This window comes from Salmo trutta, chromosome 37 (genome assembly GCF_901001165.1).
Source record: "Salmo trutta chromosome 37, fSalTru1.1, whole genome shotgun sequence".
Lineage (NCBI taxonomy): Eukaryota > Metazoa > Chordata > Actinopteri > Salmoniformes > Salmonidae > Salmo > Salmo trutta.
Genome location: NC_042993.1, coordinates 8,890,230 through 8,905,705, shown reverse-complemented (window position 1 = coordinate 8,905,705; position 15,476 = coordinate 8,890,230). Strand labels below are relative to the sequence as shown.

At 39.9% G+C, this 15,476-nt stretch overlaps 1 protein-coding gene across 3 annotated transcripts in view; it reads right to left on the bottom strand.

Annotated features, from left to right (window-relative positions):
- Positions 1-2,297: 2,297 nt before the first annotated feature.
- LOC115176691 (solute carrier family 2, facilitated glucose transporter member 1) overlaps positions 2,298-15,476 on the bottom strand; it is a 34,034-nt gene continuing 20,855 nt past the window's right edge. For 2 of the 3 annotated variants that reach the window (XM_029736890.1, XM_029736888.1), the window contains exons 4-11: positions 15,070-15,230; positions 14,412-14,652; positions 13,989-14,151; positions 8,941-9,128; positions 3,758-3,862; positions 3,515-3,616; positions 3,164-3,367; positions 2,744-2,977 (exon numbers count right to left, since the gene is read on the bottom strand). In XM_029736890.1, the coding sequence (XP_029592750.1) occupies positions 2,744-2,977; positions 3,164-3,367; positions 3,515-3,616; positions 3,758-3,862; positions 8,941-9,128; positions 13,989-14,151; positions 14,412-14,652; positions 15,070-15,230 (1,398 nt within the window). Of the gene's footprint in view, positions 2,978-3,163; positions 3,368-3,514; positions 3,617-3,757; positions 3,863-8,940; positions 9,129-13,988; positions 14,152-14,411; positions 14,653-15,069; positions 15,231-15,476 lie in introns of all 3 variants that reach the window. The other variant, XM_029736889.1, reaches the window with a different exon arrangement.

Here is a 15,476-nt window from a genome sequence, read left to right as displayed (position 1 = left end):
TTGTTCCATAGTGGCTGAATGTCATTGTTCCATAGTGGTTGAATGTCATTGTTCCATAGTGGTTGAATGTCATTGTTCCATAGTGGTTGAATGTCATTGTTCCATAGTGGTTGAATGTCATTGTTCCATAGTGGCTGAATGTCATTGTTCCATAGTGGTAGAATGTCATTGTTCCATAGTGGTTGAATGTCATTGTCCCATAGTGGCTGAATGTCATTGTTCCATAGTGGTTGAATGTCATTGTTCCATAGTGGTTGAATGTCATTGTTCCATAGTGGTTGAATGGCTTTGCTCCATATATTGCCTCTACCCCTATCTGATACATGATTTGGAGTACATCTGAGATTCTTCAAAGTTCCTCCACACATTCTCTCAATCTAATTGTCTTGAAGAAACTGTTAACATGCTGTCTAAGAATTCTACTATCATACTGGCTGAACCCATAATCTATGTTTGATGTACTATTTGGAGACTTGAAGAAATGTTACTACTGAACTCCTCATTAGCATAGCTATGATAGGCCAGCCAGGCATTTGAAGCCTATACTGTATGACGTCTGATGAGGCACACAGAAGCCACAGATATGGGTGAGCCATTAGTGGGCCAGTGTTCTAGCTGACTCAGTGTTCAGGGAGAGACACGTCCGTACTGTTGAGTCTCTGTGACAGTTCAAGGTCAGACTCCAGAGACGTAAAGGCTAGGTTAGGCTAGGTTAGGATACACCAGGCAGAGAGACAGATAGGCTAGGTTAGGGTACACCAGGCAGAGAGACAGATAGGCTAGGTTAGGATACAACAGGCAGAGAGACAGATAGGCTAGGTTAGGATACACCAGGCAGAGAAACAGATAGGCTAGGTTAGGATAGGATACACCAGGCAGAGAGACAGATAGGCTAGGTTAGGATACACCAGGCAGAGAGACAGATAGGCTAGGTTAGGATACACCAGGCAGAGACAGATAGGCTAGGTTAGGATACACCAGGCAGAGAGACAGATAGGCTAGGTTAGGATACACCAGGCAGAGACAGATAGGCTAGGTTAGGATACACCAGGCAGAGAGACAGATAGACCAGGCAGAGAGACAGATAGGCTAGGTTAGGATACACCAGGCAGAGAGACAGATAGGCTAGGTTAGGATACACCAGGCAGAGAGACAGATAGACCAGGCAGAGAGACAGATAGGCTAGGTTAGGATACACCAGGCAGAGAGACAGATAGGCTAGGTTAGGATACACCAGGCAGAGAGACAGATAGGCTAGGTTAGGATACACCAGGCAGAGAGACAGATAGACCAGGCAGAGAGACAGATAGGCTAGGTTAGGATACACCAGGCAGAGAGACAGAGCTAGGTACCAGATAGGCTAGGTTAGGATACACCAGGCAGAGAGACAGATAGGCTAGGTTAGGATACACCAGGCAGAGAGACAGATAGGCTAGGTTAGGATACACCAGGCAGAGAGACAGATAGGCTAGGTTAGGATACACCAGGCAGAGAGACAGATAGGCTAGGTTAGGATACACCAGGCAGAGAGACAGATAGGCTAGGTTAGGATACACCAGGCAGAGAGACAGATAGGCTAGGTTAGGATACACCAGGCAGAGAGACAGATAGGCTAGGTTAGGATACACCAGGCAGAGAGACAGATAGGCTAGGTTAGGATACACCAGGCAGAGAGGACAGATAGGCTAGGTTAGGATACACCCGGGCAGAAGACAGATAGGCTAGGTTAGGATACACCAGGCAGAGAGACAGATGGCTAGGTTAGAATACACAGGCAGAGAGACAGATAGGCTAGGTTAGGATACACCAGGCAGAGAGACAGATAGGCTAGGTTAGAATACACCAGGCAGAGAGACAGATAGGCTAGGTTAGGATACACCAGGCAGAGAGACAGATAGGCTAGGTTAGAATACACCAGGCAGAGAGACAGATAGGCTAGGTTAGGATACACCAGGCAGAGAGACAGATAGGCTAGGTAGGATACACCAGGCAGAGAGACAGATAGGCTAGGTTAGGATACACCAGGCAGAGAGACAGATAGGCTAGGTTAGGGTACACCAGGCAGAGAGACAGATAGGCTAGGTTAGGATACACCAGGCAGAGAGACAGATAGGCTAGGTTAGGATACACCAGGCAGAGAGACAGATAGGCTAGGTTAGGATACACCAGGCAGAGAGACAGATAGGCTAGGTTAGGATACACCAGGCAGAGAGGATTTTTATGTTCCTGGACTGTCCTCCCAAACCCACTGACCTCAATACACATCAACCCAAATCCTATTCCCATTTTAACCCAAGTGAAGGACAATATGGGAAGTTTATTACTGAACATTGGTAAAAGCTAATTACAAATTATCATTAATAACTTACAGTAATAAATACTTTAGGCAGTTTAAATGAAAATGACTGAAGGCACACACACACACACGCGCACCCTCACACACAGTAAACATAAATCCTCTTTGACACGAACTCTCATGATGCCTGCATTATCATCCCCAACCCTATTCCCAACACACACTATACACACACTATACACACACCCCGACACTAAGCTGCTATTTCATATGGAAGCTCCTCTCCATACAGTGCATATCCCTAGTCCTGCACTTTAAAAGTCCAATTCAACCTAAAATGGACAAAAAGTTTTGTTTTGATCTTAAACTCCCTACATTACAGTATCTATGCACAAGGGGCATCTCTACCTGTTCCACTATCTACGGATTTGCTGACGATCACTTCTTTTACTTCTCTTCCGTCGGAAACTCAACCATTGGAACTTTCTCCGTCGTCGGGGAAACGGGCAGGGTGACCATACCCTCTGGGTGAGGAGATTGGGCTCCTGCAGTGCCGGCAAATCCTTTGGCAATGTCGTCAAAGGTCCGCCCCTTGGTCTCCGGGACTTTGAAGTAGGTGAAGACGAAGAAGAATATGAGGAAGATCATGAAGATGATGAAGACGTAAGGACCACACAGCTCCTGTAAAGGAGAGAGAGAGAGAGGAGGTTAGAGAGTAACACAATCTAAGCTGTAAAGTTTGTCTGATGTTTTGGTCTTATAACGGTGCCAATCGCATTCATTCAGCTTTGAGGCCTGCAGATTTATCTTGATACATATACATAGGTGTCTGTAGTGAGAGGGGTAGGATGAGGAAGAAGAACCTACCTCCAGTTTGGGGAAGCCCAGCCCGACCAGGAAGTTGGCGGTCCAGTTGGAGCAGCCTGCGACGGCCATAGCTGCAGGCCGAGGCCCCTGGGAGAACAACTCAGCAACTATGAACCATGGGATAGGACCTGGACCCATCTCAAAACTGGCCACGAAGGCAAACACCGCCACGATGGCCAGGTAGCTCAGAGACGAGTTGGTCTTCTACTCAGAGAGGAGGGAAGGAATGGAGGGATCAAACATGTTAAGCAGTGGAATAAAATCCAGTCAAGGATTTTTATGGTGTGACAAGAATAGTTATTGTCGGGTTCTTGACATTTGAAATGATGGACAGCCGAGATTGAAACTCACCACCAATGAGAGAGAGATGGTCATGAGCAGAGCACTGACAGCCATTCCAGCCAATCCGATGAGGTGCAGGGTCCTTCGTCCCGCCCTCTCCACCAGGAAGAGCTGTGAATCAAACAAGGAAGTGCTTAGAATGTGTCCAACGGTATCACATTTCATATTGTAGTCTGGTCTAAGGTAGTGCACTATCAAACTTTACTATTTCTGTATTATTATACGTGACCAGATATGTGTTAAAATACTTACAGACACCACTGTGAATAGCGTGTTGACCACCCCAGCTCCTATAGTGGCATAGATGGGCTGGGTCACCCCGGCAGTGTCAAATATACCTGTCGAATAGTAGAACACCTGAGGAGGAAGTAGGAGAGAGGGAGAGGTTGTTGATTACATTCATAACCAATATGAGGATATGCATCTAGTTAAATCTAGTTGTTGTTGGCCCATGTTTACTCCTACAGACAGAGAGAGGGCTGTTGTTTCAGTGTGTTCTGTGGCCATCTGGGTTTGAATGATGCTGTATTTATAATTGTTTTATGTAACTTTTATTTAAGAAGGGAGTCATTCTGAGACCACTGTCTATTTAGCAGATGAGCCCTGCATGAACACATCAATAAACAACAGTTTCACTATACATATCTATATACACATCAATAAACAACATTTTCACTATACATATCTATATACACATCAATAAACAACAGTTTCACTATACATATCTATATACACATCAATAAACAACAGTTTCACTATACATATCTATATACACATCAATAAACAACAGTTTCACTATACATATCTATATACACATCAATAAACAACAGTTTCACTATACATATCTATATACACATCAATAAACAACAGTTTCACTATACATATCTATATACACATCAATAAACAACCATTACACTATACATATCTATATACACATCAATAAACAACAGTTTCACTATACATATCTATATACACATCAATAAACAACCATTACACTATACATATCTATATACACATCAATAAACAACAGTTTCACTATACATATCTATATACACATCAATAAACAACAGTTTCACTATACATATCTATATACATATCAATAAACAACAGTTTTACTATACATATCTATATACACATCAATAAACAACAGTTTTACTATACATATCTATATACACATCAATAAACAACAGTTTACATATATATATCTATATACACATCACTAAACAACAGTTTTACTATACATATCTATATACACATCAATAAACAACAGTTTACCTATACATATCTATATACACATCAATAAACAACAGTTTTACTATACATATCTATATACACATCAATAAACAACAGTTTACCTATACATATCTATATACACATCACTAAACAACAGTTTTACTATACATATCTATATACACATCAATAAACAACAGTTTACCTATACATATCTATATACACATCAATAAACAACAGTTTCACTATACATATCTATATACACATCAATAAACAACCATTACACTATACATATCTATATACACATCAATAAACAACAGTTTCACTATACATATCTATATACACATCAATAAACAACATTTTCACTATACATATCTATATACACATCAATAAACAACAGTTTCACTATACATATCTATATACACATCAATAAACAACAGTTTCACTATACATATCTATATACACATCAATAAACAACAGTTTACCTATACATATCTATATACACATCAATAAACAACAGTTTCACTATACATATCTATATACACATCAATAAACAACAGTTTCACTATACATATCTATATACACATCAATAAACAACAGTTTCACTATACATATCTATATACACATCAATAAACAACCATTACACTATACATATCTATATACACATCAATAAAAAACAGTTTACCTATACATATCTATATACACATCAATAAACAACAGTTTCACTATACATATCTATATACACATCAATAAACAACAGTTTCACTATACATATCTATATACACATCAATAAACAACCATTACACTATACATATCTATATACACATCAATAAACAACAGTTTACCTATACATATCTATATACACATCAATAAACAACAGTTTACCTATACATATCTATATACACATCAATAAACAACAGTTTCACTATACATATCTATATACACATCAATAAACAACAGTTTCACTATACATATCTATATACACATCAATAAACAACAGTTTCACTATACATATCTATATACACATCAATAAACAACAGTTTCACTATACATATCTATATACGCATCAATAAACAACAGTTTCACTATACATATCTATATACACATCAATAAACAACAGTTTCACTATACATATCTATATACACATCAATAAACAACCATTACACTATACATTACTATATACACATCAATAAACAACAGTTTCACTATACATATCTATATACACATCAATAAACAACAGTTTCACTATACATATCTATATACACATCAATAAACAACAGTTTCACTATACATATCTATATACGCATCAATAAACAACAGTTTCACTATACATATCTATATACACATCAATAAACAACAGTTTCACTATACATATCTATATACACATCAATAAACAACCATTACACTATACATATCTATATACGCATCAATAAACAACAGTTTCACTATACATATCTATATACACATCAATAAACAACAGTTTCACTATACATATCTATATACACATCAATAAACAACAGTTTCACTATACATATCTATATACACATCAATAAACAACATTTTCACTATACATATCTATATACACATCATTAAACAACAGTTTCACTATACATATCTATATACACATCAATAAACAACAGTTTCACTATACATATCTATATACACATCAATAAACAACCATTACACTATACATATCTATATACACATCAATAAACAACAGTTTACCTATACATATCTATATACACATCAATAAACAACCATTACACTATACATATCTATATACACATCAATAAACAACAGTTTCACTATACATATCTATATACACATCAATAAACAACCATTACACTATACATATCTATATACACATCAATAAACAACAGTTTCACTATACATATCTATATACACATCAATAAACAACAGTTTCACTATACATATCTATATACACATCAATAAACAACAGTTTCACTATACATATCTATATACACATCAATAAACAACAGTTTCACTATACATATCTATATACGCATCAATAAACAACAGTTTCACTATACATATCTATACACATCAATAAACAACAGTTTCACTATACATATCTATATACACATCAATAAACAACCATTACACTATACATTACTATATACACATCAATAAACAACAGTTTCACTATACATATCTATATACACATCAATAAACAACAGTTTCACTATACATATCTATATACACATCAATAAACAACAGTTTCACTATACATATCTATATACGCATCAATAAACAACAGTTTCACTATACATATCTATATACACATCAATAAACAACAGTTTCACTATACATATCTATATACACATCAATAAACAACCATTACACTATACATATCTATATACGCATCAATAAACAACAGTTTCACTATACATATCTATATACACATCAATAAACAACCATTACACTATACATATCTATATACACATCAATAAACAACAGTTTCACTATACATATCTATATACACATCAATAAACAACAGTTTCACTATACATATCTATATACACATCAATAAACAACATTTTCACTATACATATCTATATACACATCATTAAACAACAGTTTCACTATACATATCTATATACACATCAATAAACAACAGTTTCACTATACATATCTATATACACATCAATAAACAACCATTACACTATACATATCTATATACACATCAATAAACAACAGTTTACCTATACATATCTATATACACATCAATAAACAACAGTTTCACTATACATATCTATATACACATCAATAAACAACAGTTTACCTATACATATCTATATACACATCAATAAACAACAGTTTCACTATACATATCTATATACACATCAATAAACAACAGTTTCACTATACATATCTATATACACATCAATAAACAACAGTTTCACTATACATATCTATATACACATCAATAAACAACCATTACACTATACATATCTATATACACATCAATAAACAACCATTACACTATACATATCTATATACACATCAATAAACAACAGTTTCACTATACATATCTATATACACATCAATAAACAACCATTACACTATACATATCTATATACACATCAATAAACAACAGTTTCACTATACATATCTATATACACATCAATAAACAACAGTTTCACTATACATATCTATATACACATCAATAAACAACAGTTTCACTATACATATCTATATACGCATCAATAAACAACCATTACACTATACATATCTATATACACATCAATAAACAACAGTTTCACTATACATATCTATATACACATCAATAAACAACAGTTTCACTATACATATCTATATACACATCAATAAACAACAGTTTCACTATACATATCTATATACACATCAATAAACAACCATTACACTATACATATCTATATACACATCAATAAACAACAGTTTCACTATACATATCTATATACACATCAATAAACAACAGTTTCACTATACATATCTATATACACATCAATAAACAACCATTACACTATACATATCTATATACACATCAATTACAAAATACATGAAAAGCAAACACAAAACACGAAATGCAAAACACAATCATATGAAACAAACACATTGTTCAGTAAAAGGGCCCTCTAACATCCATCTGAATTAGGCCCAGTCTAAAGGTCATTGCGCCATCTCCATTAGATCTTAGGGTGATCATCTCGCTAGCCAATCATGTTATTATGCTACATCCATTCCACTTAATCAAACGCTTCATTCCTCAGCCTCTGGGCTGAAGAGGAGGTGGTGCCTTGACAGTCTCTGTATGTTGGCATCTCTTCACTGAATCATTTAGTTTCAGTATTCTAACGTTGAACTGTGAGAGTTGCAACATTACACGTCCTACTACATATGCCTATACGCAATAACTTTATCTGGAAAGGCTCATTGTGAACTTATTCTTTTGAAATCTGTGGCTATGCTTCTCTTTCCTCATCTAATTTCCTTCATTACTAATTTATAAAAGGGCTGGATAGGTTTCCACCATATTGCTTCCACCTGTCATGTATTGTTAGATCAGGGGTCATGGATTAAGAGAAGGAAAAACTCTCTGTCCTACTTAAAGGCTTTTCCCTGATGTTTTACTTAGTTCGATTATGTAGTATGGAAGAACTCCTGGCCCTAATTATGTTGCATTGTGGGAGTTGTCGTCTACTCACTGCGTTGATGCCAGAGAGCTGCTGGGAGAGCTGCAGGATGATGGCGATGATGATTGGCTGACGGTAGGCTGGCGAGCGGAAGAGTTCTGGAATAGTGACCTTCTTCTCCATGGCCATCTTCATCCCTTCTTCCTTCATCTCCTGGATGTCATCACTTACGTCCTCACAGCCACGCAGACGCACCAGGGCTGGAGGGAGGGCGAGATATTTTTTAAATACTAGGTACTTTCTGATACTAATGAATCCCAAATAAACAACAGAGTAATTGTCATGTAATTACTTTTACACCAAATAGTTTCTAAGTAAACAGTCAAATAAAAAAGTCCCCAAAATGAGTGCTGTGCAATATGATCAGTAACATCTCCTAGGTTTAATATGATCAGTAACATCTCCTTTATTTAATATGATCAGTAACATCTCCTTTATTTAATATGATCAGTAACATCTCCTAGGTTTAATATGATCAGTAACATCTCCTAGGTTTAATATGATCAGTAACATCTCCTTTATTTAATATGATCAGTAACATCTCCTTTATTTAATATGATCAGTAACATCTCCTTTATTTAATATGATCAGTAACATATCCTAGGTTTAATATGGATCAGTAACATCTCCTAGGTTTAATATGATCAGTAACATCTCCTTTATTTAATATGATCAGTAACATCTCCTTTATTTAATATGATCAGTAACATCTCCTAGGTTTAATATGATCAGTAACATCTCCTAGGTTTAATATGGATCAGTAACATCTCCTAGGTTTAATATGATCAGTAACATCTCCTTTATTTAATATGATCAGTAACATCTCCTTTATTTAATATGATCAGTAACATCTCCTTTATTTAATATGATCAGTAACATCTCCTAGGTTTAATATGATCAGTAACATCTCCTAGGTTTAATATGATCAGTAACATCTCCTAGGTTTAATATGATCAGTAACATCTCCTAGGTTTAATATGATCAGTAACATCTCCTAGGTTTAATATGATCAGTAACATCTCCTAGGTTTAATATGATCAGTAACATCTCCTATGTTTAATATGATCAGTAACATCTCCTTTATTTAATATGATCAGTAACATCTCCTAGGTTTAATATGATCAGTAACATCTCCTAGGTTTAATATGATCAGTAACATCTCCTATGTTTATGTCACGCCCTGACCAGGTGAACTCTGCTATTTTGGTCAGGGTGTGGCATTTCTATGCTTTATTTTCTATGTTTTGGTTATAGCCTTTCTTTGTTTTATTTCTATGTTGGGCTCGGGGGTGATTTCCCAATCAGACAGCTGTCGCTTGTGAAGTCTGATTGGGAATCACATTTAAGTTCCTTTTCCCCCACGATGTTTGTGGGTTGTTGCCTCTGTTATTTGAGCACGTAACGTATTGGCAGTTTTTCCTTGATTTTGTGTACATGTTTAATTCTAGTGTGTTAAATAAACATGTATTCGCTCCCAGCTGCGTTTTGGTCCGCTTCCTCGTCTCCCGACGACAAACGTTACAGAACAACCCACCGAACCAGGACCAAGCAGCGGGAGGAAAAGGAGCGCGAGAGATGGGCTCGCGAGGGAAAGGAGTTCTGGACCTGGGAGGAGATCATGTCGGGGAAAGGACCCTGGCGGACGGACTCCCAGGTCGAGGAGGAAAAGCCAGCCGGTAGACGGAGTCGCAGGCGGCGGTCGAGGAGGCCCGGAAAACAGCCCCAAGAAAATTTTGGGGGGGGGCTAATGGGGTGGTCCGGAAGGGCAGAGGAAGAGCCCAGACCACTGCTCTCGTGGGGGATGACGGCGGAGGAAGAGAAGGAGATGAGGCGTTTGATTGAGGACCTGCAGAGGGAAGATCTGGAGGAGGAGCCATGGTATGCTGAGTTGCGCGCTGTGTCGCCAGTGCGCCCGCACAGCCCGGTGCGTCCGGTGGACATGCCCAGCACATGCCGTGCTAGGATGGGCATCCAGCCAGGACGAGTGGCTAAACCGGCTCCACGCTTCAGGTCACCAGTGCGTGTTCACAGTCCTGTCTGGCCCGTTCCTGTTCCCCGCACCAAGCCCACGGTGCGTGTCCCCAGTCCTGTCCGGCCCGTCCCTGCTTCCCGCACCAAGCCATGGTATGCAGAGTTGCGCGCTGTGTCGCCAGTGCGCCCGCACAGCCCAGTGCGTCCGGTGGACATGCCCAGCACATGCCGTGCTAGGATGGGCATCCAGCCAGGACGAGTGGCTAAACCGGCTCCACGCTTCAGGTCACCAGTACGTGTTCACAGTCCTGTCTGGCCCGTCCCTGCTCCCCGCACCAGGTTAGTGGTGCGTGTCCCCAGTCCTGTCCGGCCCGTCCCTGCTCCCCGCACCAGGTTAGTGGTGCGTGTCCCCAGTCCTGTCCGGCCCGTCCCTGCTCCCCGCACCAAGTCAGTGGTGCGTGTCCCCAGTCCGGTCCGGCCCGTCCCTGCTCCCCGCACCAAGTCAGTGGTGCGTGTCCCCAGTCCGGTCCGACCCGTCTCTGCTCCCCGCACCAGGTTAGTGGTGCGTGTCCCCAGTCCTGTCCGGCCCGTCCCTGCTCCCCGCACCAGGTTAGTGGTGCGTGTCCCCAGTCCGGCCCGGCCCGTCCCTGCTCCCCGCACCAGGTTAGTGGTGCGTGTCCCCAGTCCTGTCCGGCCCATCCCTGTTCCCCGCACCAAGCCCACGGTGCGTGTCCACAGTCCTGTCCGGCCCGTCCCTGTTCCCCGCACCAAGCCCACGGTGCGTGTCCACAGTCCTGTCCGGCCCGTCCCTGTTCCCCGCACCAAGCCCACGGTGCGTGTCCACAGTCCTGTCCGGCCCGTTCCTGTTCCCCGCACCAAGCCCACGGTGCGTGTCCACAGTCCGGCACGGCCCGTGTCTGGTCCACCGGTGCCCAATCCTGTTCCGGTCGACGGATGCCGCTCCACAGTGGTCCAGTCCGGGCCAGAGGGGTAGGGCTAGGGTGGAGGCAGGGGGAGAAACACGCCCGGGGCCAGAGCCTCCACCGAGGGTGAGGCGCCCACCCGGGTCCCCCCCCTAATAGACTTTAGTTTGGTGCGCCGGGAGTACGCACCGTTGGAGGGGGGGTACTGTCACGCCCTGACCAGGTGAACTCTGCTATTTTGGTCAGGGTGTGGCATTTCTATGCTTTATTTTCTATGTTTTGGTTATAGCCTTTCTTTGTTTTATTTCTATGTTGGGCTCGGGGGTGATTTCCCAATCAGACAGCTGTCGCTTGTGAAGTCTGATTGGGAATCACATTTAAGTTCCTTTTCCCCCACGATGTTTGTGGGTTGTTGCCTCTGTTATTTGAGCACGTAACGTATTGGCAGTTTTTCCTTGATTTTGTGTACATGTTTAATTCTAGTGTGTTAAATAAACATGTATTCGCTCCCAGCTGCGTTTTGGTCCGCTTCCTCGTCTCCCGACGACAAACGTTACAGTTTAATATGATCAGTAACGTCTCCTTTATTTAATATGATCAGTAACATCTCCTAGGTTTAATATGATCAGTAACATCTCCTAGGTTTAATATGATCAGTAACATCTCCTAGGTTTAATATGATCAGTAACATCTCCTAGGTTTAATATGGATCAGTAACATCTCCTAGGTTTAATATGATCAGTAACATCTCCTTTATTTAATATGATCAGTAACATCTCCTTTATTTAATATGATCAGTAACATCTCCTTTATTTAATATGATCAGTAACATCTCCTAGGTTTAATATGATCAGTAACATCTCCTAGGTTTAATATGGATCAGTAACATCTCCTAGGTTTAATATGATCAGTAACATCTCCTTTATTTAATATGATCAGTAACATCTCCTTTATTTAATATGATCAGTAACATCTCCTAGGTTTAATATGATCAGTAACATCTCCTAGGTTTAATATGATCAGTAACATCTCCTTTATTTAATATGATCAGTAACATCTCCTTTATTTAATATGATCAGTAACATCTCCTAGGTTTAATATGATCAGTAACATCTCCTAGGTTTAATATGATCAGTAACATCTCCTATGTTTAATATGATCAGTAACGTCTCCTTTATTTAATATGATCAGTAACATCTCCTAGGTTTAATATGATCAGTAACATCTCCTAGGTTTAATATGATCAGTAACATCTCCTAGGTTTAATATGATCAGTAACATCTCCTAGGTTTAATATGATCAGTAACATCTCCTAGGTTTAATATGATCAGTAACATATCCTAGGTTTAATATGATCTGTAACATCTCCTTTATTTAATATGATCAGTAACATCTCCTAGGTTTAATATGATCAGTAACATCTCCTAGGTTTAATATGGATCAGTAACATCTCCTAGGTTTAATATGATCAGTAACATCTCCTAGGTTTAATATGATCAGTAACATCTCCTAGGTTTAATATGATCAGTAACATCTCCTATGTTTAATATGATCAGTAACATCTCCTTTATTTAATATGATCAGTAACATCTCCTAGGTTTAATATGAACAGTAACATCTCCTAGGTTTAATATGATCAGTAACATCTCCTATGTTTAATATGATCAGTAACGTCTCCTTTATTTAATATGATCAGTAACATCTCCTAGGTTTAATATGATCAGTAACATCTCCTAGGTTTAATATGATCAGTAACATCTCCTAGGTTTAATATGATCAGTAACATCTCCTAGGTTTAATATGATCAGTAACATCTCCTTTATTTAATATGATCAGTAACATCTCCTAGGTTTAATATGATCAGTAACATCTCCTAGGTTTAATATGATCAGTAACATCTCCTAGGTTTAATATGATCAGTAACATCTCCTAGGTTTAATATGATCAGTAACATCTCCTATGTTTAATATGATCAGTAACATCTCCTAGGTTTAATATGATCAGTAACATCTCCTAGGTTTAATATGATCAGTAACATCGCCTATGTGTAATATGATCAGTAACATCTCCTATGTGTAATATGATCAGTAACATCTCCTATGTGTAACATGATCAGTAGCATCTCCTGTGTGTAATGTGATCAGTAACATGTCTCCTCGCCCTGACCTTTGCGAGCCTCCTCCTCCTGGTTGAGGCTGATGAGGAGGTAGCGGGGGCTCTCTGGGCAGAAGGGCAACATGATGCTCTGCACCACAGCAGGGATGGCCGTCAGGGACAGCAGGAGGGGCCACAGGGAGTCTGACCCCAGCAGAAACTCCAGACCAAAGACCTACAGAGCAGAGAGGGACAACAGGATGTCCAGGGTTAAAGCCTAAGGTAGTAGAAAAGTAATGCTCAAACTAAAACAGATTTAACTGACTTGATTGTACAGAAAAAGGAGATCGGTCAATTACTGTCAGTGAAATGAACAGCATTTAAATCAGTTGACCTCAATAACATTAAGTTCAATTAATTAAAATAAACTCAGTAGAGTTTGAACTAAAATAACCTAAATGAAAGTGAACCAGTGCCTGGTCCTCTCTGTGGTACCTGTGCCACCAGGATGCCAATGACCACTCCCAGCTGGTGGAGGGTGCCGAAGGCCCCCCTGAGGTGCGTGGGGGCCAGCTCTCCCACGTACATGGGCGTCAGTCCCGTACACAGGCCACAGAACACGCCAATGACCAGCCTGCCAATGATGACCATCTCAAAGGACTTACACAGGCTGGACAGACCCATCAGAGTTCCACCCAGAAGGGCCAGCACGTTGGCCAGGAGCATGGACTTACGCCTGGGGAGAGGGAGACAGAGAGAGAGGAGGATAGGAAAGGGGAAAGAAAAGAAAGACAGTAGGAGGAAAAATGTGTGGTGGTTAGAAAGATGGAGGGAAGCCATTTAGTCCAGTGCCCTGCCAGAGACCATGAATAGCCTGCTAAATAAACAGTGATGAAGTGAGGTGAGATGAGGACAGGTTAGGAGGTAAGACCTCAATTAAAATTACAGCCTCAATTAACATTACAGCACCGAATCGACTAAGGGCCCTTGGCTCATCTTTGAGAGCAAATATTTACATGCCCCACACCTCTCATTGTGGTGCTGGGAATAAAATTAAATAAAACACTACAAAGTCATTACAGATACAAAACCACTTCCACACACACATTTACTGTACATCTGCATTTCTTTGTATCATTAGTCCTTAACTCACCTCCCAAACTTGTCCACCATGACCCCCACAGACAAGGACCCAACCATACCCCCCACACTGAAGATGGCCACAGCGAAGCTCCAAACCATGGTGTTAGTCCCAGGGGAGAAGGGGTCTCCATAACGATCCATAGACACATTCTGGAAGAACCGTCGCAGTTTCTGAGAGTGGAGATGACAGACTTAGAACCTTCAGAGGTTAAAGGTTGGGAATATCACTGAGGATTTAGACAAGTGGTCTAAAATCCTAGTCCTGGAGATGTACAGAGGGTGCAGGCATTTGTTCCAGCCCTGTTCCAGCCCTGACTGTTTTAGTCAATACATATGAGTACTGCCACTGACTGCCCACAAGGGGGAGACAAAGTTGAAAACAACAGCACATCCATCCAACTCAGTGTGTGTATGTGT